The sequence below is a fragment of the Lasioglossum baleicum genome, chromosome 3 (assembly GCF_051020765.1).
Source record: "Lasioglossum baleicum chromosome 3, iyLasBale1, whole genome shotgun sequence".
Classification (NCBI taxonomy): domain Eukaryota; kingdom Metazoa; phylum Arthropoda; class Insecta; order Hymenoptera; family Halictidae; genus Lasioglossum; species Lasioglossum baleicum.
The window spans coordinates 9,498,633-9,525,495 of record NC_134931.1 but is presented as its reverse complement, the minus strand read 5'-3'; the positions used below and the strand labels follow the sequence as shown (position 1 = coordinate 9,525,495).

Below are 26,863 nucleotides of genomic sequence, written 5' to 3'. Positions count from 1 at the left end.
CGAAAGGTGTGCGTCAAAAACATTCGACAAATATAACCGGACAGCATCGAGACCCATATAAACATTACAAAACAAGTTATCCAGTAAAAATAACTCGCGATTAAAAACAGGATACAGATAAAAGGATCATTCTGTACACATTAGTAGCCGTCGAAAGTTCTGCGAAAAACATTTGATAATTTTTACTGGACAGAAGCTCATGGAAACCGAAAGCATTACAAAACAAATTATTGAACGATCTAACAAAAATAAAGACAGGTAATCATTCGAAAAACATTTGATGACTTTTAGCGGACCATTTGAAACCTATAGAACCATTAGAAAACAAGTTATTGAACGAATCTATAAAAATAGTAACTCTAGATTCTAGATTAAAACAGGATGCAGATAAAGGATCATTCTCGGAGTAAGGAGGTAGGATTTAAAAAATTCCATTCACTTTATTCTACGGTCCAGGCAGACCGTTTTGAAAGTTCACAAAAACTGTCGCTAATCACAGGAGCGACAAAAAATTGCTATACACAGTCTTGCATGGTAATTGCAAGACAGGTCCGATAAGTATCGGACATTGAGCAACCCGAAATAATCGGCAAAGAAGCTGTAGTTGCTCAATCGGTCCATACAACGATTCTAGGATTCTGTGATCTCAACTAACGCACCTAATCGACACGCGAAGCCTCCGAAATTAAAACGCGAGATGCATTTTGTCTAGAAAGTGCTCGTGAACAAAATCGTTCACTAACAAGACAAATTGCATCGTTCGGTTTTTACGAGGCAACAAAACTGGCTTTGGAAAAATTGTTAACGCGCTTGTCTAACACAAGTGGCGGTTTCTAAATTGTATTGAGCACCTGTTGGTTCTTCCTGCGTGTATCTGAGATGCTTATCTGGCTTTTTCTTATAACGTAGGTATGTATAGTGAAATATTACAGGAGTTCTCTACCATCACGCGGCTCCTGAACTATAACTCTCGTAAACGCGTATATTTATGGCTGCGCGTCGAGCTAACGGAACGATAGTTCAGGTAGTTAATGAGCGATTCTAGTAGCCCATGAAAATGTACTCGATTGATATCGTTGAGCATTTCATTTCTTCGTTGGGCTGTCTTATTCGTTTTACATGTAGTTGCTCTCATCAATTTCTTGTTTAATTATGGACTCGAGCGGTATGATTCGAAAATTGTATCAGAATTTATTACATTGAGAGATTCAGAAGTTGTTCGTGCGCTTTGGGGCCATCTCGATTGTAGGTTACTTGTTGAGCATTTATTGAAGTCACTCGGAGCTTAGGGTACTGATGTCTCTCGAATTTTTGAATGATTTTCAATTTTACAAGATGGTTTTTGGAGCTTTTAAGTTCTATGACGCTGCTGTACCACGCATTGAAGTCTCCGTGAAGCAAATCTACTGTGCACTCTGAGGTTTTCCAAATTTCTAATTTCTATGCTTATTTCTAGGTTCTATTTCGAGGTTTCTAGAGCTACTATACCTGCTCTATCACGCGTTGAAATCTCCTGAATTCGTTGATACCGCTCTACCACGCATTGAAGTCTCCAGAATCTTTTGATGCGATTATATTACAAATTAAAATTCTATTAAAAAATTCTGAACTACACAGCGCTATTCTAGTATTTAATTTACAGATTCGTGGATCTTCTGGCACTATATTACAGCATGCTCAAGTATCTTGAATTTTGCGACGTCATTTGATCAGGCATTGAAATCTCCTAAATCTTCTGACATTATTCTGTCAATGAATTGAACTGTCCTAAATTTTTGTGAAGCTTCTTACAATCCATTGATGTCTTCTAAATATTCTGGCACTATTTCATTACGTATTGAAGTCTCCCAGATTAAATTATGCTACTCAACTGCACAATAGTTTGTTTATGCAGGCAGAACTCGTATTTTAAACAATTATGATACAATTTTATCACTCATCGATTTTTCTCCTGAACATTATACCAAATCTCATTATGCACTGAAGTGCTTCACTGATGCAATTATGAAGAGTGCATCCATTCCATTAAATGAAAATGTACTTAATCATATAATTGAAGTATCGATGAGAGCAACACCACAAGGGTTTCCCGAACTAACTCACATAGAAAATCAAAGTCTGTAACAAATGTCTTAATAAATATCGCTACCTTGGATCTATCCTACTTACAATCTTCCCCACTAGTTAACACATTCTAAAGTTTCTATTTCTTTGTACCGCAGACTATGTTCACGGGTCTTTGGAATGTTCACTACGATCTCAATCGATCCCGTGTCGATCATACTTTAATAATCCCTGAATGATTCGTTGAGCTATTTTCCATCGTGGATCTTTCAGCAGATTCTTCTAATGAGGATTGTCGGACGGTAGACCCTTGATAGCGAACGCTCCACGGAAGAACGGCTTGAAGATCTCTAGGACTGTCTGTGTTCGGCGGGCTGAGTTCTGAAAATCGTCAGGAAAGATCGGTCTTCGTTGCTGAATCGGTTTTACGCTACATTGATCCAGCAAATCAGCCGTGAAAATTCGACACGCGAAGTTGCTGGTAATTGAGCATTTAAAGTACGTGCTAAATAACGCCATTGCCGTGTCACGCACACAGTGACCCATAAAAATGTACGGTGAAATAGATTTTTCATTTTTACATTTCAAAAGTGAGGTGCAAAAAATTGTTCATCGAATGTGTAGGAAATATTGAACAATTTTGAAATTGGTTATCTTTCTCTTACAGAATTGATTTAACTGGATAGTAGTCATTCAGATATAGAAATTAAATTTTGGGATGCATTGTATGCACCAAAGTTTCTACGAGGATTCAAAGATTCTGTACACCTCAGACACATTCCAGTGTTTCAAACAAAAAATCTATTTGACTAGAAAGTCTTGCCCAACATTGTGCATGAATGAAATTAATTTTTGTGGTATACTGCTGATGGCATCAAAAGGTCTCCAAAGGTAAATAAAGAACTCATTTTTACATGACTAAAACTCTCACTTCATTAAATCAATTACCCCCATCTCAACAATTTTTTCGGGTGGCTGGTTTGGCAGTCGCTCTGTTAAATATTAATGCACCACTACCAAACGATATAGTTCACTTGTCGCGGCGGTCTCCAGTAGATTAGCATGCACAGAAACGCTTGAAGATTTTGCAACTATGTCGAGTGAAGGGTAACACGTTTCCGCCAATAAGTCGATCGATAATCTAGCCACAAAAAACTCGCTGACAGATTCTCAAGCAAGGTGTCGCCGGAAACCCCTTTGACGGTCCGCGAAACTTTCGAACGGGAAAAGCGATACTGATGTGGAGGTCTGCAATAAGATCGCGGCCGAACTAATCAAATCCATAGAACGAGTCTCGAAGTAGCACGATTGATTTCACTATGATTTATTGGCTCTCTTGTCAATTTGATAATATTAGGCTGTACCAAAAATCGTGTCGCAAAATAATCAAATTGTGAATGTCTTTGAATGATATTAATTTGTTTTATAAATTCAATGAAAATGAAGGAGATGATTTTTGTAGTGACCGAATATTTTTTCAACTTACAAGTATCAAGCTGCTCAAGATCTTGCTGACATTCGTGACTAGGTTGAAGCCAGTGCCAAACGCCGATGATGGCACGTCCAAGGATACTCGTGTCCTGTCAAACTCAGGGATGTCCTCCGTGGTGCTCACGATCTTTTCCTGAATACAGATAAAATTACAGCCAATGATAGATTTCCTTCGACAGTGGTAGCGGCTTATTGCTTGCGAACACCGATCACGATTTTTTCCCTCGATCGAGAACGGGTTCGCGATCGAGCCGACCGAGATCGCGGCTGCATAGCCTACGCGTTGACGCAATCGATTTTTATGCGACCACGATCTCGCTAACTTCGGTAACCGAGTGTACAAGGTGTTGAGAAAATCGGTAGCCAAACTTTGGTAGTGTGGTAGAATTACTTTCGGCTGTTGGAGATAGGAAAAGGTAGGAAACACTATACACAATCACAATCACAGTAAAAATGTTAGCACAGATTTTCATTATGTTAATTGCAGCTGGACTAGTTGGAAATGTATGCAAAATAAAAATTGTCTGATTTGATTGCAAGATACAGAAAGTACACATAATCATTTATTTCTTATCTTTATAATTTTTATGAGTTGAAAATAATAGAACAACCATTTATAAATTCTTCAAATGTTTTTATTGGTTTGTGTTTAATCCAGTCATTTTTATTATAAATGGCACCAAAACGTCTTCAAAAATGAATTTCACGAAAAATCAGTGGTAGCAAAAGAAAACGCTATAATAAATAAATGGTACCAGTGACGGTACCAAAAAATTCGGTCACCTATTTCTTCGACACACTGTACATTTTCCTGTAAATCTGTTTCTCATTGCCTCGTTTAACCATTCGAAGTAAAAACGATTTTAATTCAAGAGAAGGTTCACTGAACGTAGCCTATCCAATAGGTAAATCACTCTAGCATGGCATAGTATGCTTTTTTTTTCAATTAGCACTCCATCTATCGATGGTTATTTAATAATTATTTTGAAGTCGTTCAAGATTAGCCAAAGATTTCTTAAGAAACTTTTTAACGTCGGTAATTGCGGTCATGAATCGACAAAGAGTTTTGAAAGTAACATTGTATAATTATTTAACACTTTCACCGCCTTGGAAACTCCCACACAATTACCATAATGAATTAGATAAAACCGGAAAGAATAGTTGAAGTTCGAGTATATAAAAATTAAATTTATAGTCTGAGCACAGCACTGTTTCATACACAGATGATAAAAGTGGATCTATGCAAAATTAAATTATCTAGACACAAGTTACAAAGACTGAACCTAACAAATATATACTGCCTGTATCATTAATTTTGATACTGTAATATTAAACGCCCCTAACTGTAATTAATGACATTAAACTGCGAATACATTTCTCGCATTCCTCACTATTAATCATTATACTGGAGAGGTAACAAGGATGAACGTCTGTTTAGAAGAACTCGTTTAAGAACGAAATAATAAGTATTTCTATGATGACGTTCCTTATGATTCAAGAGTAAAGTAAAATTACTACTAATTGTTGTTAACGTACACATTCCCTGGTAATTTTCAAATGTATGGATGCTACAAGTGCTACAAGTGCATCCGCAATCTAGTCACGACATTTTATCCAGACTTTGAAATTAATTTTCATATCCTCTCTCTAAAAAAAAAAAACAAATTCGAGGTACACTGAAGATCATTACACTTGTCCAGCTTCCTCTAATGATTCTAGAATTTCATCAGATACAGATCGCTATAGCTAAACAAACATTTGATCACCAACATACCGCTCCCGAAACGTAATCAACAATCAAGTGAGCCGAGTTTCTTTTCTTAAATTATCTTCGCTAATCAAATCTTCGAAACAAATTCAAACAGAAATAATGAAGCTGCTGCTAAACATCTCACAGACATTGATCATGCCAATTAATAAGCTCCCGAACATTGAATGGTTAAGATCGACGTCCCACAAATCATCGGAAAGGATCAATACAGGAAAGGGATCAGACGACGTTCGCAAAAGGGTTTGGAGTACACGGCTCGTACATAGAAAACATGATCATGCGTTTATTTGACAACATCATCACCATATCGTGGTCATCCACAATCATCCTTTTCTCGTCGTCGTTAATACTTAGAGCTTGTATAGATACTGTATTTACATCGATGACACAGCGTCGAGGTAATTCGAGCGAGGGAACATTCGCAATGCTCGTTCGTCGACTACTTCCTAATCCTATTTACACATTTTTGCTCAACGTTGGCGGATTCTCGTTGATTGCCAGCGCTGTACAGGTAAGAGGTGGGGGTAGGGGGTATACAGGTGGGAAAGGGCGATAAAAACAATGCTGAACAATAGACAATCTTGAGGGGTGGGCTTGTAACAGAGGGTGCGAGGGATTAGTGGTAGTGTCCTGGCAATTTATCGGCCGAGCTAGAAAGAAAAATCCATGTCGTCAAGTTTGCACTGTTTAGTAGTCACTGCTGGGAAGCTGCTGTTGCGGATTCGTGAGCGGATTTATTTTTGTGCAAATTGGTCGTGTGATTTGATGAATTGCTTTTGATGCTTTGCTTTTGATGCTTTGCTTTGGCGTTTTGTGATCCTCTGTGAAGCGGTGCTGCTCGGTGGCCCTTTTGGACGTGTCCACAGTCCAAGGTCCAACAGTCGCCATTTAAGCCGTATAATATGCCGCTTGCGGTGGTTCGTATTCGTACTGTTTGCGTACATAATACTGACTTTAATCGGCAGATCTAAGTCGGTTAGGACACTTGGACGAGGGTCCCAGACCCTCGTCTAAGCTTCTAGGACAAGCTGTGCATCGAGCGATTAGTGGCGAACCAGAGAGGACCTACGTCGTTAGGTTATTTCGCGAACCGCGAGACACGGCCGAGCGACGATCATTTGGTGAATTATGGTCTTCATCCAACAGCACAATCCTTAAACCACGTCAGACCAGCAACGATAAATGTAATATTGCGGATTTTATGCATTTGTGAGAAACGTAAGTATATAGGTTCAATTTAGAACAGTAACAAGACAAGTATTCGGAAATGTATGCATTTCAATATTATCAAAATTATTAAAAAGAGAAAGTCATTTTTATCTTGCTCCTGCCTCTTGCGCTTCAGGCAGATCATTTTTATTTCGCATAAAAAGATTGGAGGATTGCCGTGCTATTATCATTAATCTTGAACTGGTCAGGAGCATGTCGCTTGGCCTCCCAAGTACCTTTTTAAACGAATAATAATGTACTTGCATCTACTATGAATAAAATATTAGATGCTTCACTTGTTCTACTGAATATTTTTTCACTCAATTTAAAATACATTGTAAAAGTATCGATCAGTTGTCGTTTAAGTGGACATACTTTTCTAATAACACTTTGATTGCCAACCGGTGTCAAATGCGGTCTGTTGGTTTGGTTTTATGCTATTAGATGGACGATGATTTTTAGAGTGTGTTTATGTTGCCAATCATTTACTGCAGTCTTAACATAAACATGCTCTCAGATGTATTCACGATGCGGCGCTGCCAGAAAAGATTAATTAGACTGCGGATCTATGTGCAAAATAAACATTGTCTGCGTCCGTTGCAAAGAACTGGAACCACTTAGAAATTTGTTTATGTCCTCAATAATTTTAACAGGTTAAAGCTAGCGTGTCAATACTGTGCAATTCTTTTGATCTGTGTCTGTTGTTTTAACCCTCCGACGACGGCGGTGACCAGGTATTTTCTGACCCAGTGCGTAAAATTCGTCATTAGTCAGTTCCTCACAAGAAGTACCTCGGAAAATGTTTTAAAGAATTGACCAATAAAGTAGCTAATAATCCTAAATTATATAGCGTCGTCCGAGGATTAAATTGTAGTGAATTAATTCTGTTCCAGATGCATAAAATCCGCAGTCCATTAATTACGGATGCATTGGGCAACGCGAGCGCCGTGTTAAAGGAGGCCATGCTGCCCGTTCTCGCTCTTATCTTCCACACAAACGGAATGCGGTTACACTGCATGCAACCAGATGCAGCTACCACTGTATGCTACTGCACACCGGACAGTCCGCGCCGCGCCGTTACGAGAAAACGTTCAGAGAAACTATACTACAATGTACAATTGAAATTCATTCGCGCGGAGAACACCTCTCTCGGGCACCGGGAGGATAGAAAGCGGAAGGGTAGAAGAGAGACTCGTTTCGAACTCGCGAGCAAGTTAATAAATTAAAAAGAGAGAGAACAATCGATCGTAGAAAGACTAGGTATCTAGCTGTTGAACGATTTATCCGGATCCGTAACCATTTATTATATTTCGCATGCTGAAATAGTTGTTTCTGAAAAGTGGTGCATTCGGTGAACGAAAAAATGAGTCATCTGGTTCGACCTTGAAGATGCTCGCGATAATGGATGATCTTTTTAACAGTAAACCTACCGAGTAATAAAAATGATAGTAACACATATTGTTGTATAAAAATGGCAAAAAGAAATTAATTTATTCAATAATTTCTCATAGGAAGTCCTTATAATTTCAATAATTGTCGGTGGTAGGTTTAATGTTAGTATTTTAGGCGATGAAAACGATGGATTTTTAACACTAGAAGCACCGAGCGTTAAAACCGATTCTTTAAGAATGGTTTAAGAGCTTTTATTGGAATATTATTCTAATTTTGACGCGGCAGTGCCTTTATAATGTAAAGTGGAATAAGAAGAACAAGGAATTTGGTGTTTGCAATTTCAGTAATCACAAAGTGAAGAATAAATAGATTAATTTGGTATTTATAATGAGAGTAATCTACAAAGGAAAAAATATAAAAATAATTTTGTTCTTGATTGAGCACTTCTAGTGTTAATGTCGTATAATTGACGGGCACCGGGAGCCACCCCTAGTCTTTCCGAGGCCAGCCCCGGCCAGAAGAAGAACATTCACGGAAGATCAGGTCTCAAGCAGTAGCGACAATCAGGTCGATAGAGAAACGTGAGAAGAGAGAAGAAACAGTTTTAATGTGATCCTACCCCTCCGCCTAGATTCGCAAACGCTCCAAGGTTTATTCCAGCGCTGGCATCTTTCGTGCCCGAATCACTATGTCCTCCGCCGGAACTCTGACTCAGAGAGGACAGGCTGCTGAGTTTCGAGCTAAGGATGCTTCCTAGGAGACCTGCGGAACTGCCTCCCCCGTGGCCGCTGTCTGTAACTCCCAAATTCCACAAATTAAATGCACTTTTATAATCTAGACAGATATTCATTCATTAGCAGTCAGTTCTTGTGTTAGATCCTACAGTTACGTAAAGACATTGTCTACTGATTTGATCACTATTCAAACACTAAATGTTGAAAGCGAGTTTGAGCTTCATTCAAAATTGTGATCATTAGACTGCGGATCTTTGATGAATATTCCATGACTCACTTTGTCGAGTTTAGAATTGATTCTACTGTAGAATAGCTTTAAAGTGCCCCAGAAATGTTTCTCAATTTAGAAAATTATTTTATTATTTTACAACAGGATATTGCTTGAGTGTTGCAATTCCAGATAATTGTCAGAGCACTTGGTATTCTTATTTGAACTTCATTATTGAAAACTACAAGTGATTCAATGTTCATTGTAGTAAACTCCACAAACCTTGCAAAATAAAAATCTTTTCATGAATTGCAGGATTCAGGAACGATAAGAAGTTTATTCCTTTCCTTTACAATTTTACTAAGTTTTACACAATGTGTTCTCTTGTTTCAAATAGCACCCACTCACTTCTGTGAGAAATGCTTAAAATCCGTTGTCTAATAATCATGATTGCAGAGATTAAAACAAACTTTTGGATCATATTGTAGAATCCCAAGGTTCTCCAAATAATCGTCTACAGGGCCAACTTACTATAGACAAGCTTTTTAAGATAAGTTTTTGAACTATAGTCGGATCCTGAGACACATTATAGCCATCAAGACACACTACTCTTTCATTCCGTCCCCACTTCTAGCTTCGTTAAGAAGACTCGAAGCTTATATAGGACGTTCCATTCCAAAAATCGGATTGTGAGAGCAGTTTCAGTCAGCTTATCAATTAGATTTGTGAACAGTACCTGGACTAACGGCCAATGATCCCTCAAGTTTCCCAGCGGTTCCAGCTGCGACTCCAGTCGCGATCGAGCTGAGAGGCGCCAATTTCGAAGCGAAAGCTCCAGCCAATCCAGTCTTTGCACTCGTGAGGAACGTGGATGCACTATTGACCACTGGTCCGATGCTACCACTAGCAGCCTGGATCTTCGAGGCTATCAGTTCACTGATAAACTTGCTGGTAGCAGAGTGATGAGGATCGATTCCGAAGGCAGCGTTCTTCGCTTTGTTCGACTCGTCCAAAACCGCCAATGCTTTGGTCTTCGAGTCGATGAAGGTATCTAGCTTCTAAAAACGGGACCTCTAGATGAGGGAACGAGTTTGTTTGAGTTAGGTGATGCGATTAGGGTGTTTCTTACGCCGAAGACGAAATTCAGGATCCCGTTCGAGACTCCCAGCTTCACCACTCCGATTTTTCGTTTGTCCCTGTCGGTCCTCTCATCGTCTGCTGCCTGGTCGCTGTCAGTTTCCACGATGTATACCTGACAGGTGGTTTGATTAATTGAAATAAGATACACACGGCGGATTTTGCTCCGGCGGGAAGATTGTCTCGAGGATTGAGTAACCGGAGAAAGGAGAGAAAGGGGGAGATAGAGGTAGTGTGTCTCGGGGCCGTGCGACGACTTCCGTGATTATTTTGAAATGTTGAGTCGATATCACCGTAGGTAGAAATGTGTGGAATTGGTAGCTATAGGAGGAGGAAATGATCGATTATAATTATTGCGCGAGAGGAATCCTGCGGTCGAGTTGGAGACGATTACATTATATGTATGTACGCATTGGTCGAGACGTTTAGGTAAGTGATTTTATAGGTAAGTGACAGGAAGAGGAAGGGTTCGAGTGTGTGGCTGACACGAAAGGAGAGGGAATATGAAATTGTAAGAGAAATTAAGAGATGGAGAAATAGAATTGCTTCCTGTGTGTATACGAAGAAATAGTTGGACCTGGAACTGGAGTAGGGGACTTTGAAAATAGAGGAAACCAGATTTCTGATTTAGAGAAATGGGCTAGATACAGAGAGAAAAATATAGATTAGGAGGGGAAGAGCTAGAATAATAAATAGACACAGCGCTAGAAAACTAGAGCACTGACATGCTAAAGGATTAGAGAATTAAAAAATCTAGAGAACTGGAAAACCAAAGAACTAGAGAACTAAAGTACCAGAGTGCAGAATAGTATTACAGAACTATAGAACTAGAGAAATAGAGCACTAGAATATTAGAGAACTGGTAAAGTTAAGTGCTAGAGACATAGGGTACTAAAAAGATAGAATACTAGAGAGATAGAGAATTTGAAAAATAGAGAATTTGAGAAGTAAATAACTGGACAAACTGAGAAGTGGGATACGAGGGAGACATGGAACTGAGGAAATCGAGAAGTAGAAAAATAGAATAGGACCACAGAAAACTGGGAAATTGGTAGGATAGAGCCGGGAAGGCTCCGCAAGTGTCGACGAGTGGTCACGCGTCTGCGAAGTAACAAACTTCGAGTTAGTCAACCACTTTCTCTCTCTGCTCGTTCCTCGTGGTCGCGATTCTCTTTCTCTCTGTTCAACATCGGTTCGTCTTTCTCCGCCATCGATACGATATCGCCCCGTACCAAAAACGAACAACAGTGGAACAATTGATTGTTTTAGACGCGTTCTCCTGTTTCCCTCTTCGTCTTCGCACGCAGGTGGCGACAAGATAATAAAACTTTGAAATAGGCGCTTTCACTTTCACCATTCCCGACACGTTCTGTTTATGAGTTACATTTCGATTTCGTCGACGCTCGCTGTCTACATTACGCGTAACGATTACCTCGCGATGTAACCGGTGATTTTAATCAATATTTCGTTCTGTACGGCGCCATTAACGTACACGGGGCCCGAGGGCAATCGTTCCGAAATCTTATAGCCGACAGCTTTGATCTACTCGCACGTGCGTTGTCCTGCAAATAATATTTTATGAATGAGAATGTCTAGTTGATTATAATTTGATTTCAATCTGTAGGAACTTGCATTGACTTCAGTTTCCAACCACAACCCATAAAAGTTAATGATACACACAAACAGGAGGAATCTTATCTCGTCAAGTAGGTTAGACATTTATACATTGGACGAGCTGCACCTTGCTCCTTGCACAACTGTCACTTTACAGACACACACAGAGTTCCTGTACAGAGTCTATCTCATTCTCTAATGTTTATTTACTACGGAGATATGCACAAATTTAGAGACAAGAGGACGGAAGCTACATCAACGACACTGTTAGCAGACAATTTCACAAATTACGACAGAACGAGTTACAAAGGACAACGACTTCAACTTCAGACCATGATAGACTGACGATAAAAGGATATACGCATACGCATCAGATAGTTGTGGTTTCACAAATGCGAGCCATCCGAAGAATCCATTACCGGCGCGATTACGTCACAGGAGCTTCTAAACTTGATTACACTTTCGATTTCGCCGGGCCGCTTTCTAAGGAGCTGGCCAAGGTCGCGTCGATATCGACGATCGACCGAGGTGGTCTCGCGACCTAACCGCGTGTCATGCTTACCTCGTTCAGGGGGCTGAGGTCCTCGGACTCCGCTTCCCTTTTGACAATCGGGCTGGCGACAGCGATCGTAGCCAGCAACCCGCAGCCGAGCAGCACGCAACTGATTCTCATTTTGTCTCTTCCTATTCCGCTTCCTGCGATTCAGTTTGTTTGCTCTGGGGAAATCAATGTGTCGTTGAGCAAGCGGTACCATTCTCGGTCTACCGGTGTAAATACAAGAGCCCCGCGCGCACTCGCGAGAACCCGCGAACCGAAATGTCAAGTGAAAGGATGGCCGATGGGGATTAATGAAAATTCGTGTTTGAACAACCGCGCCGAGCGCGCCTTTGTACTGAGCCCGAACACAAGGACCAGGCGACACGCCGCCAATCAACGCGTGTGCTACCCTTTCAAATAGCAAAAGTAAAAGTCTGCCGGATTCGGAATCGTATAGACGGCGGTACGATTCAGGGAACATGATCGACGGAACAGCTGACGCTGCTGAGTCGAACGTGACCGGGAAAATCCCAAAATCACGTGGCGATGGTTTGGGAACAGTGATGGCAAACAACGTAGAACAAGTTTCGTGATACATAGTAGAATGCAGACTGAGAATTGGGCATTTTTCCGAGCAATTTAAAATTAGAGTGAGCCTTCTATTTTGATCCCCATATATATCTCAATTGAAACTTGGCTATTATTCTGAGCAATTTAAAATGAGACTGAGCATGTGTGTGTGCCACTGGAACGGCCATATGCTCCTCAAGCTAAAGATTTATTTTCTATTTTAGTAAAATCTTTTGTTTCGGTGTTATTGTGTTGTACTCTTTGATGGATTCGATTGGTTGAACTGATATATACAATAATTGATAGATTTAACAAATTTACTGAATGAATTTGTTGATAATATTCAACAATCTCAGTTGTAATTCATTGACACTGCGAGTTTGCATAGTACTGTGAATTTAAGTAGAGAGAAGCTAATGCATTGACTCGTATGAAAGTTGAGGAAAGCGTTGGAACAAGAGATGACAGAGATGATTGAGCAGTTGTCACATAATTTTCATATCTTGTTATTTAACCCCTAAATGAACTATTGAGGCCTGTACACCTTTAACACGTTGATTGACGATTCAGCGAGCACAAAAATAAAAGGTTATACAACCAACAATTATATCAGCCAAATATGTATGACATGGCATGATGTACGTATGATATTTCGATTCTGGATCCTTTCAGGACAAAAGCCACAGTATTTAATTTGCGACATCTATGTAAAATTTGATGTATCTTTGTATTATTTACAACATGAGTGTATATAAAAATAAAATATAATCCGAATGATCAATCCACTATAATATAATTTTTGAAAGCCATACGAGTACGTCACAAAAGTACGTATCTCTTCAACTACACACGAAAAGGATGAAACAGCTATCCAGCCAGGCCCTCGATTACCCCACCGTATATCCAATCTACCAAATTCAAATCGACTTTCACTTGCCAATAGATAAGAATCAGCCTGAAATAAATCCACTTTCAAAGTTCACTCGAAATCTCCACAGAGTAATATAAACCACGCGAGTCTAAATCTTTTAATTCACAACAGCGTCAGGCTACGATAACTCGAGAATTCGAAAAGAAGTGTCTGGTATCCGGCCAACTGTCAGAGTGTCAGAGTTGGCCACGTGGTGCCGGCGATCGAAAAAAGGAGGTGTGCGCGACGACGACGATGCGATCGGTAAACTTACTCAGAGCGTGAGCCGGTCGAGTGCGTGAGAGATGTGTGCCTGACGGAGCGCGAGCCTCGTTTGAGGACCACGGTGAAGGAGATCCCGATGTCTTTAGAGAGCCGAAGGGGAACGAAGGCGAGCATGTGTGCCCCTTCGAGAATCGAGGATCGAGCTTCGAGAATCGCAGCCGGCCTCACCTGCCTCGCCTGCCTCGCCAGGGGCCCCCTAGGTGGGGCGGGTTCCGATTTCCTCCGCGAATCCCGCGCAGCCTCGTTCTCTCTCGGCTCTCGAAATTCCCATACCCCCCGCAAGGGCCCAGTACTCGCGGGCCTTATGCAACCGAACAGTACGAAGATACTCGGGGGAAGATGGCACAAACTGGATGCGGATGCGACCGCGACGGGAAAGGCGGTTCTTTCAGGAGCAAATCTTCACGCCCATCGACACTTTATGGTGGGGAACATGTTGAACCGAAAGTGACACTGATAGCGTGCATACATTGGTGCACTTGCGGAGTGGCGGAGTGGATGTCGACCTGACTGGTTTGTCGTTGCCTAGAAATGTTAATATCGTTTCATCATCTGTTGGATTAATGGAGTTTCTGTTTTTGCTAATTGTGAGGCAAGATATGTGGAGCAATGTGGGCTGTGGGAAATGTGGATTGGTTTGAAGGATGGGTGGTGGATTCAGGTGATGGCTTTTCCAAACACAAAGCGTTACTTTGTGAATTATCTGGATCTTGGGGATTTTGGTGGGCGGTGGGTAGGAAAGGTCAAGGAAACTGGGAGAGTTTGTTTATAAAATGTTTTTGGGCTTGTAGTGGTTGAGTTTGGAGAGTATCACGTCGCTTTTTTGTTTAAAAATGTTTGTTGGTTATAGAGTTATGGCTGATTTTCTGTCCTGCATAAGAACACAATTTATGGGGATCATTGCTACTAGGTATCGGTTCAGTCGAAATGAAAAAGTCAATCAGATTTGTGAGTTTTTTAAAATATTTATATCGAATAAAATGGTGGACGTCTTAAGGTAAAATTGCTATTTCTAATGATAAGTTCATTTGTTTTTAATCTTTCTTCCAATAACTAGATAATATAGTGTATTATACAACTCCTATCTCGAATTTTTAGTTTCAGATGAACCAGTAACCAGTAGAGATTGTCATTGGTTTATATGACAAAACCTCCAGAAGATCAGCCACAACTTTGAATTCGATAATTCCTTGGTCTCTTGATCTTTAATAATTCATTCATAGTTGATAACACCTAATGCTACGAAAACTGTGTAGTCATTTTGAGGCGGGTACCTTTCCTTACCTTATCATATATCATGACTATTTCGAACGTACTTAAAAAGGAAAATAAACACGTGTTGTGACGTAAGTAGTATTTTCTTCGTAGACACACGAGTACAACTAAACATAATTAATTGCAACCATTATGGAAAGTTGCCACTTAAATTCGCCAGCTAGCTATCGCAAGTACCGCTTCGGAATTAAGAATATATGTACGTCTTAATACATCAGTGAAATCCAGGAAGCAATTCCTTTTAGTCTTCAACAAGGAAGCCCACAAAGTCATCCTCCCATTTAAAAGATGCATAACTTTTATATTCCTTAACAATTTATACTTATTTTCACCTGGATGTAGTTGGACATGGGACATCAATGTGCCAATGATATGGCCTTAGAAATATATACAAAATATTTTATTCAACTGAGGAAGACATTTATTTAGCTACCATAAGATGAACTACTCTGTATAGTCTGTTGCTAAAATTAGTTTTACTCGTTGCAAGATTAAGAATTTCGCCACTGAAAATTTTCAAAGAACTCAAAATTGGAGAAGAGATAGTCAGACAAAGTTAGGCAATCTTTTAAAGGGAAAATAAAGGAGCACAATCTCTCATGAAACTAATTTCAAAACTGATACGGTGAAAAGAAAGTTATACGACATTTTAACGAGAAAGTGACATGTCACCGAGTCAGAGAATGTACAAATACCAATCACATTTAATCTTCGCCCATCGATATCCCATCCCACGCATCTCATTTCCAAGATCTCTCACAACAAATAAGGAAAGCAAGAGGCCACATAATTGCAATAAATTATATAATCGCGCATTTGTAAGCTGCGCGTTCGCCCACAGGTGCACTTACGAAAACGGTCGGGCTGTTCGAATGCGTGCAGTGTCCTCGCGATTTTAGGGTATCGGCCGATCATTATGATCGCGAACTATCGTTGCAAAACCATGTGCGTCGAGTGTCCGGCGAGGTGCAGCCACTTTCTCATAGCATTATCTCATATGACGCCGAACCATCGTAACGGCGATTACGCAACGCCAGTTTCTCCAAATTGGACCGTACACTCTTTCTCGCTTTACATATCGTGCGTTTGTTATACCGGCTCGTTAACGGGGATGCGACGAAATATATGGTGCCGTCCGCTGTATACTCGCGATCTAATTGCCCTAATTAAACACGGTGACGAGCCTCGGCACTTCTCCGGGACGTTGTCATTGCAATTAAGCGCAATTACGCTTAATGAGTCGCTTTAACACTGGACGCGGCCCGTGAAAAGCTGCAGTTTGCAGATTTCCTGTTTTGTAATTGATCCGAGAGGTACTCCTGTCGGAAGATATTAAATTGTTTACACGTGGACCCAGAAATGCGACTGTTTGCTTTCTTTTTGGAGACGCGAGGGAAAGTTGCTTAATTTTAATCGAGTGGGCTGGACATGGTTTGTCACGTGTAAGTTATTCTACACTGTCGACAAGAATTAGACAGCGGATTTGGATTTCCTGTATTCACGACCAAAGTGAGCAAGTGTTATTGAAAACAGTAAAAACATTAGACGAAATTAATAATACTGTTATATTATTTTCAACCCATTAAACATATTAAGAAAGAAGATATAATTTCTATTTTACTCCAGTTCGTTGCAGTCTAATAAGTTATATAATTTTTAGTTGCTCTGTGCTACCGTTAATAACGGAAATATTTTTTGTCTTTATTAATTGTGTGCAAATGTTTCAGTCATTTTTACAATTTTCTTTTTATTTATACACAACGTGCAATGTACGTCAGCAGTCGATAACGAAGTTGGTTAGGTACGCATGTCGATACCAAATAAACAATATAGCACAAAAAGGCGAAAGATTATCACCATTATAATTATGAGACATTATGCATGAACAATTGAAAAAGACTAAAACTTCTACGTACACTTAATGGTTTATAATTAGACAGCATATTTTTGTGCACCATAAAAATTGTCAGCAACATGAAGTTTTTCGATTGAATAAAGATATATTTCTTCTGCGACAATTTTAATGAGATGGAAATGACACGGCAGTATACTTCTTTTGGCATTTTCACTGTCTTGTGTTTCTCCTATTGATTTCTGCCATAAACGTATAAAGAAGGTAGCGCAATTTACAGCGCGTAGCTAATTTACAGTACCGGTATCGCAAGAAATATTTGGTTTGATCTAAAGTTCTCAATTCAATTAATTTTATGATCTTTCAGGATCTTCAGGAAAGTAAAATTGTGATTGAAAAAGTGGATCAGAGATATATTACATATAACATTAATCGTAACTTGCTAGCACTTCCTGCATTTATGACTGCATGAAGAACACAGTTACAAAGGTAATAAACTGTTTCATCGATGATTCATAATTATATGGTTGCATAAGTGTGTAAAATAAAATTGGGATCGATTGAATAAAAACAAAATTGACTAGAACACGGTTCATTGTGTTCTGTTATGCTCGAAAACGTGTGCAAATATGTTCAATCTCCTAAGATTCAAAACAAAATCGATTATTTATACAGTATCCAAGAAAGAACAAAATTTAATTGCAATAAAATATTTTGCTTTCCTTGACTTCGCCTTACACTTATGTAAAAAGGCAATTGCAGTCAAATGTGGGATTTTCTATAACTATTTCTCCAAATGCTATGCTTACAAAACTCGTGGCAGGTCTAGAGAAACAGGGTCACAATTTTCATTTAAAAGCCAGCGATTTGCCACGGATTAGCAAAAGACAGCGATGCCAATGTTAAACCGCAATTACATAGTGAGAACGGTACTTTTTCTCGGCCACTGAAATGTTTCGTTTCCGTCGGAGATCGCTAGACTATTTTTACTACCTCGATTACAGCCTGAAACGGGATTCGCCGGTAATTATCGCTGCTCGCTGGCAACGATCCGCGAAGCTAATCGGGACGAACCGTACTTTCACCTTGACCATAATCTTGGAGGTGGTGTAGATTTTCAGGTCACCTTGGAATCACAAAAACGCTAAAGCTGTGGTGCATATCGAGCTGCAATTTTCGCGGTGCAACGATTAAGATCAATGTCAATGCTGAACATTGGATTATAGATTGCAATCGGCGAAAATTAATACAAACTGTCTCGGACCATAAATTTTGTGATCTAATATCACGGCTGCGTCGAATGTATTTTGTATGCGTGTGGATATGTGTGGTGAGAATGAGACCGAAACATAATGAGAGAGATGCAAAATGTATGAAGTGAATTTGGTTGAACGAGATAAAGTTTTGTTCGGAAAATTTGTCAGTCGTTAAGGATGTTCTGGAGGTATATAAAAACGCAACAAAATTTTTGAAAATTTGACAAGATATAATCCTTACTACATTAATGCAATTACCAAAGTTTTGGTTAGTTTCACTGCACCGTTTAAGAATTAGAGCAACTTAAAGTTTGCACATTTTAACACGTCTTCTTATGGAGAATTCATAAAATTCCACTTCAAACCCTATTTAAACTTTGAAAAAACGCAACTAGAAACTCCAGTTTTTTTTATATATGCTAAAAATTATGTAATTCATTTATGTTCATTCAAAATTTATTAGGATTCAGTAAACAGTTACAGAGCAAAAAATTATAAACTTTTACAAAACGTTAAATTTATCGTGTTGTCATCTCACTAGCATGGAATCGCGACAACTGTGTAGACCACTGAATATAGCTACAATCAGAGGGTAGAATTATTCGCAAAAGTCACTCACAATTTTTTATAATATGAAGACAATTTGATTAAAAAATAAATATAACATGAAATTCACTAATTAAACGAAAGCTTTTTGAATTAATCTATTTTTTAAATGCAAAATATACTCATGAATGGCTTTCATTGCCAATATATTGATGGATTTCGAATTTCTTGTACTTTTGTCTCCCATTGTACCTCCGTTTATGATACACGTAATATGTTTCGTTAAATATATGGTTTATGTATAAACATCGATAATATATGCTTGGAAAGTGCTTAAATAATATATTCGTTCATTCAGAAGAGAAGTGATATAAGTCAAAAAAAGGAAATTTTACAGGGGAGCCATTTTTGAGAATTACCTAAAATTGCCAATATTTTTTATCGTATATATCTAACTTAGAAACGTATAATAATTTGTTGTTATTTAGATACTGGGATCCTTGTCATGTACATTAGTTATAAAGTACACCGCAATTTATATAATTATTATTATACTTGTTTTAGAAATATATTTTGAGTTGTGTCACTTTTCTTATGAATCAACGATATGCTTTGAAGGTGGAATAGTATTTGAAAACTAAATTACATATTGGTTTATAATTGGAAATATATTATCTTGTGTTCTCATTCTCTTCTTGCACCTGTATATGTAGTATGCGCGAAACTAAAAAGAAATTGGCATCCCGCAGTAAAATTGCAGTAATATGAATTATACAAAAAGAAAATGCTGTATGAACTCTTTTGGAAACTTGGGAGTTAAAGATTAGCAGACGAATGCAATGGCCTTTAAGATTACAATTATTCTGTGTCAATGTGTACATTGTGTGTCAATTTATAAATCGTATAATTAAAAATGGATTGATTTTATTGTTTGAGCTCAATATTTTGCTCATTTTGATGTCAATCGCGGCTTCAGTGGGATAGTTGCGCTGAATTTATATTCCGCAACTGTTTTAGCGCATAATGGTCGATTATGTGTTTTTCTATTGTACCGGTTGGAAAGTTAATTGCCGATCGCGATGGTCTAGATCGCAGGTGGTCTCTGCGGATGGCACGTGCACGCGTTGTTTTATTTGCAGCGGTTTTCGTCTCCGACGTGGACACATCAAATTGCACAATGGTCACGATCCGTTTCCCCGCGATTTACATGCGCTACGAGCCGAGGAAGTCCTCGGCTTAGGGAGGAATTACGAAAACCATGATCACGAGAATCGCCTGATTTCGTTGTGTTTCAAACCCTCAAGGTGACTAGTCGATACACCTCGATCGAGGATTACCAAGAAGAAGAACGAAGACGACTGAAATTGTGCAAAGTGCACAGCGGCGTCTGGGTTTTTGGCTGAGATTGTTGCACAATGGTTCTCGTTTTTAGTGTTCGTTATTATTAATACGCGTCACGTATCGAGGAAGAGGTCGATCTTATGGGAACACGTTGCGAAAGCCGTTGCTCTTCATGGACAAGAACGGTGTTTGTTTTTTACACGGACAACCTCGGTTTAGAATAAATATTATGTTTGCGCAACGCGAGCGTGATAGTCTATTTTTTAATTACAGTTGTCAAGGCTTGACTCCGAGACGATCTACATACGAGATTATGTTAGAAATAATGTGAGTGAATGTTACTTTGTAATGGGAGGGGGGTTTAATGAGTGTTATTATGAAATGTAATTGCAGATTGTGCGCTTTTGTGCCGATATGGTGAAACAGAGTTTAAGTGCTTGTTCTGGGGTGTGCAATTATTTTTTTTTGGAATTACTTCTTGTAGCAGTATCAGCAATTGTGAGCATCAAATTGTTAGTTTAGATAAATGTTATAAGTGGTTGAAAATGGCAATCAAGATCTAGCTTCATATGGATATAATGTAAATATACAATTAAATACATGACTGTTCTCAAGGAGATCGCTTTTAGATTTATTTATTGGTAATCACCAACCATAAATAGAATTCGAAAGACACAAGAAAATTGAGGCAACAATTTTTTAAATTACTATTATATTTTTATATCACACGTAAGACAGTACTTTATAATCCTTTGAATTTTGTATTACGAATGAATTTGCTGTGATTTTGTAGGATTTTCATAATTGCTGATGAGTACAGTACGTTGTGAAATAAATTGAGTTAATTTTCAATGTTACAAAAGACATTTTACAGGATTAAAAATTGAAGGAACAGTGTCTGAATCGATTAATGAATAATCTTAGAAAATAATCGGACACAAATAAAGGGAAAAAGACAAAAATGATGCCAACAACACGCGGTGTTCCCAGGCGGTCACCCATCCAAGTACTAACTGCGCCCACCGATGCTTGACTTCGGTGATCGGACGAGAACCGGTATTTTGCAGCGAGGTATGGTCGTTGACGAAGGATACCCAACATGAAACCTAACTAGACCTAATTCAGACTTAGTCTAATAATTATTAATTATTAACCCCAACACATAAATATATAAATTCATTTTTCCAACTACTTTGATATCAAACGAAATAAACTGGGTTGCAATTTTCCATTTAGTATTATTAAGTATACTTTGAATTATAAAAAGACACTTTGTGCATAACCAAACATACAAGTAAGGCCCGTACGCTAAAAAAGAAGTTGACAATTTTCTTAGATCATCTATTTGGAAATCCGAAAAGATAATTTTCAGATTAAAAAAAATTAGACAATTGGTATTTTGTGTTGAATAGTACACATCTGCTGCTAATTATAAATTTTTATTGTAATTTCTGCAAATAAAACACCATTCTCATGAAAAATTCAAGCTTACGAGTTGCTCTCTTCAAATCAGTAGAAACGGCCTGCACTGGCCAGACATAGCAATCAACCATTATTCAACACTTCTCCCATAAAATTAACACTGAAAATCGATTGTTTAAAACATCGGTAGATTCTACACAGTCATTCTATATTTCCAAACTTGTAATTTCATAATTTGAAGACGAAAAAACGAGCTCAACGTCCTCATTGCACTATTTCGTCAGCTGGTTACAATATTCCTGATCCAATCTTCCCATTAAGGACTAGAATGTCAATTCAACGGATTTCTACCAAGTGAAGTAACATTATCAGATAATCGTCAACATCTCGAAAGTGCGAACACTGTTTAGAAAGGAGGTAGTGTGTCGTCAGTGGCGAACCACAGTCTCGTTAACTATAGAATAGGGGACAATGCACCGGTCATAGAGGAAACTCAACAAGCGATGGTAATCATTCATGAACGCAAATTGTCGTTAAAGAACCAAGAAAACCACGGTCGTCGCGTCGGTAGGTAGGTAGTAGACAGTAGATGGTTGTCGGCTCTGTAAGTAGTACAGTTATTATGTGGTCAGACCGTTCGCTCGTCTCGGATCGTCGTGTGGTGCCACACCACGACCGGATGCGTAAACATGAAAGGTATTTTCGAGGCGGATCGACGCCGGGTAACTTTCCACCTCAAAGCAAAGAGAGAGAGAGAGAGTGTGTGTGTGTGTGTGTAGAAAAGAAAGAGACTTATCAATAGACAGAGTGAGAATGTAGAGAAACTAAGAAAGAAATAGAAAAATAAAATACTGAGAGAGCTTATACGGTAGAGAGAATGAACAGGGAGATTAAGAAAAATAGAAATTATAGAAATAGCGGTACACAGTGAAATAGGGAAATATTAAGGAAAATAGAGCCTATAAATTCGAGAAATAGAGGGACAGAGTAAAATAGAGAAATATTAAGAAGAATAGAGCATGAATTAGAGAAATTCAGTGGCACAACGAAAAAGAGAAATATTAAGAAAAATAGAGTCTATAAATTAAAATAACAGTGTGAGATAGATATTCAAAAATGGTCAACAAATTAGAGAGGGGGGGGGGAGAGCGGAAAACAAGAAAATTGAGAAGAGAAATGTCTATAAATTACAAACATTTTCAAGATTGAGGAAACAAGATCCCACAGAATAGATAGAGCCGCAGAATGAGGAAGTTAAGCAGAAGATTGGAAGAAAAACGCATAGAGATTGAAAAACAGGAATACTGATAAAACCAGAGCTCGACGTAACACGTGGAAAAAAGTGAAAGAGCAAGAAAAAGAGCAACCACTATGAACGAAAAAGAGAGTAAAATGAAAAAGAAGATTGAAATTGAGAAAGTCGGAGGAAGCAAAATGGAGTGACAGTGAAAAACGGAAAACCTCTGCAGCGGAGAGTCAGCAAGATACAGAAGGTAAAAAAGATTGGCGCCTAAGAGGCGGGGAAAGAAAGGCGGAGAGGGGCAGAGCGTGGAGAGTGTGGAAAGAACTGATCAAGGACCCCAACAGAGGAAAAGTACCGAACGACGAAATATCAGTCGATCCTAACCCAGACCAAAAAATCGAGTTCATCGGAGAAGCCGGAAGTGCTGGTGCTTATGTAAAAGATTGTTGGGTATATCGTATTGGCCGGCAGGAAAGCCGATAGCCTTCCTTTCAAGGAACAGGATGGTTTCGTGGATAAAATTCTCGTTTTTCAGCCGGCGCGGCGACCCACCGAAGAAAAGTGGAAGCCGGCCGGCCCGAAACCGAGAATGCATGTCCAGCGACTGCAAGGTGGTGTTATGCAACCGCACGGAAAAAGAAAGTGGATGCTCCGGTTCCTCCGATTCCGCTCGAGCTGGCCGAACACGGGCAATTCGATACAGTGTTACGATTAATTATTTATCCGGGTTAACGAAAGCGCGCCACGCAACTGAATTCGAAAAATCGCCTCGGGCCCCCGTTAACGGGATATTTAATTTTTAAGTGGTTCGATGCGATCCTAAAAGCTTCTGGATCGTCCTCTTTTGATCTCTTTGCAATTTATTTATTGGTAATAATTTACGACCGTTAAATTGAATGATTATTGGTTTCATGGGGCATTCATTTCATTTATTTCATCGAATATGGTTAATATAGGCGTTTATAAATTTATCACTGAAATAATTGGTTAAGACTGCGGATTTTATGGGTTTGGATAGAAATGAGTGTATAGAAAGTATAAACAAACTAAATCATAGATAGTGCAAGGGATTAAACATATTACATAAAGTGCAATATTATTATGTTCTCAAGAGAACGTTATAAAATTAGACTCTTTCTGTTTCTATGTCATAAACCAGGGAACTTCTAGGAAGAACCATTAACTCGTATACAGACATTCTTACACAGCTTCTTTTCAATTTTCTAATATTATCGCATGCTTTTGTCATACATCTTGCATTCTATCTATCTATCACAATAATTTTCCAACACGCAGATTGCCATGTCAGCGAGCATCATCGAGAAAGTCCGAACACCAGCTTTCTACCAACAGCGAATTCCTAGTCTCTAGTTTGCGAAAACACGGTAAAACAAACGTCCGACATACGCGTTTACTTACCCCCGTGTCGCCGTCCTCGATCCTTTTTAATAACGATCAGCAAACACCGTGGGGGGTTCACTCTGCCGTAAACTTTCGAGACACGTGGTGGTTGGGCCCGATCGACTTCTGCATCACCGGCACACCATGCCCGTTGGTAAATGGTTCCGCGAAAATCAACGGAGTTCACTCTCACTCGGATATTGCAAAACAATCGATGATCCTCGGGAACACGCGCGAGGGAAAAACAGTAACATATGCATGTACGAATAAAAAATCTCTTAATGCACTTGACACGATCAAATGAAAAAAGATGAACGTTTGTTGTCCATTCGGAGTCGATGAGCGCAACGGAAGATGAGTTAGGCTTCTACTGATGAAGAAGAACTGTCTCCTCTGGGCGTGTTTCCTCTTATAACGTTAGCAGCGGTTCTCAATGGACTCCATCGACGGTCCTGATTTCTTTATGCTACCAGGCGAGGGTCACTATGTTTTCGAGGAGATCCCGGAGGAAAGCGACGCGATCGACACGATCGACACCTCGAATAGAGCTGAAGAGCCGCGCTGCCGAACGAGGAGGAAAGCCGTCACGGGGAAATTGGCCGCACGAAACGCACGCTGCTCTGCCGGTCGCGACGAAGGTGGGCGAAATTTATGGCGTAATTCCAACGCCGCGTGACTCGAGCCGCTCCAACATTTTTCTACCGCACTTCCTACGACGCCGGATTGACGGCACTGCTAATCAGGAAACCCAGTTACTCAGCTAATTAGTGGGAGACGCGGTCCCGATCAGAGAACGTCGATGACGCTTGACAGCTCCAGCTACAGCGCTCCAACGTTGCGAAATATTCTAATGACTAGACTTTTTTATAGGAAAATAATATTTTTTAAAACCGAGTAAATATTTGTTTCTCTCTTTAGCAATTTCAATTATGTTCAATGACCTTTGAAAAGTTGATCTGCAATTTTCGTCACTGTTGTATCGCATTTGAAATGAAGAATAGAGTTGTAGGATTTTCGGAGAAATAGTTCAAGAGTGTGAAAGTTGAAACTGCACTCTCTACAACGGACACAGATAGAACATTTTAATATTTTTTTACACGAAGTGACAAGAGTTCCATAAATTTACAATTCTACAGCAATAATCTAATGTTCCATTAATTTTGTGGAGTTACATAAGAAGACCAACGAGTCTAAAGTAAAGTAAACGTATTCAAATAAACCAGTAAACAGTCCTCGTCTGCTAACTATTCAATTATCAAGAGAGCAAGATTAAATATAGAGAATCAACGAAAATATGGAAGAAAATGAAACGAATAATTATAGTCGCAAGAAATAACTATTCGTGTTTTCATTCGTTGTACACATCTTGTGGATTACATCTTCCCGCGTTACTGTCGCCAAGGTATTACATTCCGCACTTTGGCCACGTAACAGTTCCATTAATTACGTGTCGGTTCTATAACGCGCTTTCACGCATTTTAGATGAACGTGTTGATTCATTGTTCTGACGTTCGCCATGTTGTCACTTGTATCTTTCTGTCGGTAGCAGGTGTCGACGATTTTCTGAGGAAAATGACAGTGGAATGTATTCTCCGTGATTCGTTTGGTCGATCGAGTTCACGGGGATTGTCACTTTCGCTTTCACGATCGCATGGCCACGACAAAGACCGCGGCGAGCTTCATCCTAGAAAGGCCAACGAGTTTCTTCCTCCGTCGATTGAGCCGAATGCGTTTATGTAACAGCGTCCCGAGCACGCGGGCCTACGTGTTACACGTATCCTTTTACCCACTTGGAAGCCGAGTGTTATAACTGAACAGAGTGTCCTTTCCTTGTCAAGTGATGGCTATGACCGACGATCAATTTAATATTTTATGGAGAAGAATTAGTATTTATTAGTAGGAAGGAAAGGAGAAAGAATTTATCGGGCTGTAGATCATCAAAAGAAAGTCATTCGAGAGGCTGCTAAGACTACAGGAAGGGTAATATTCAAAGGACCTCAGAGGTTCTACAGAACTCCCAAAAAATGTTCTTTAAAGTATTTTCTAAGGGACCACAAAACTTCTTGGATGGATTTTCTACAGGATCCGAAAGGTCCTTGAAGAGATTCACAAAGGAACTTCAAAACCTAATATAAGGATCCTGAGGAGATCCAAAATAAATTCCAAAGGTGCCTAAACGGATCCACAAGGGTGCCCTAAAACTTCCCTAATAGACACAAGAATTTTGAGAAAGGGTCCTTCAAAAAATTTCGAGGCACCGTGAAAGGATTCACCTCTAAGGTTCCAAGAGGATCTTCGAAGGAACCTCGAAGGACTATGACTAGCTTTTCCTTAACGTCCTTGAAATTATGCTTTACGGGATCTAATCTTGATCTCGTATCTCCAGAAAATGCTACCAGCCCTCAGGGTCGACAGACGATGACGAAATTTGGTTACGCCACTCCACAAAGTGCGTAGAAGCTTTTATACGTGCACTAATCAGTAGATTAAGATCTTTTAGTCAGACCGTCTTAGTAATCTACTTCGAACTGATTTTGAAACAACGTACTATTATGATTGCATGGTAATAAAGATTACAATTTGCATATTACGCAATTTATTATT

General features: G+C 39.3%; 1 protein-coding gene and 1 pseudogene across 3 annotated transcripts; both read right to left on the bottom strand.

Annotated features, from left to right (window-relative positions):
- Positions 1-411: 411 nt before the first annotated feature.
- LOC143221933 (uncharacterized) lies at positions 412-24,798 on the bottom strand. Of its 3 annotated transcripts, none has more exons than XM_076447602.1 (7): positions 24,278-24,798; positions 12,183-12,337; positions 9,999-10,121; positions 9,606-9,927; positions 8,547-8,719; positions 3,551-3,688; positions 412-2,445 (listed from the first exon to the last, which is right to left on the bottom strand). In XM_076447602.1, the coding sequence occupies exons 2-7, from the start codon at positions 12,291-12,293 to the stop codon at positions 2,347-2,349; spliced, it is 966 nt and encodes a 321-aa protein (XP_076303717.1). In that variant the 5' UTR covers positions 12,294-12,337; positions 24,278-24,798; the 3' UTR covers positions 412-2,346. The 3 variants fall into 3 exon arrangements, with proteins under 3 accessions (XP_076303717.1, XP_076303719.1, XP_076303716.1); XM_076447604.1 differs by lacking the exon at positions 24,278-24,798 and adding an exon at positions 13,666-13,819; XM_076447601.1 differs by lacking the exon at positions 24,278-24,798 and adding an exon at positions 13,913-14,072 and having other exon boundaries at positions 413-2,445.
- Positions 21,159-21,278, bottom strand: LOC143207620 (5S ribosomal RNA; annotated as a pseudogene).
- Positions 24,799-26,863: the final 2,065 nt, after the last annotated feature.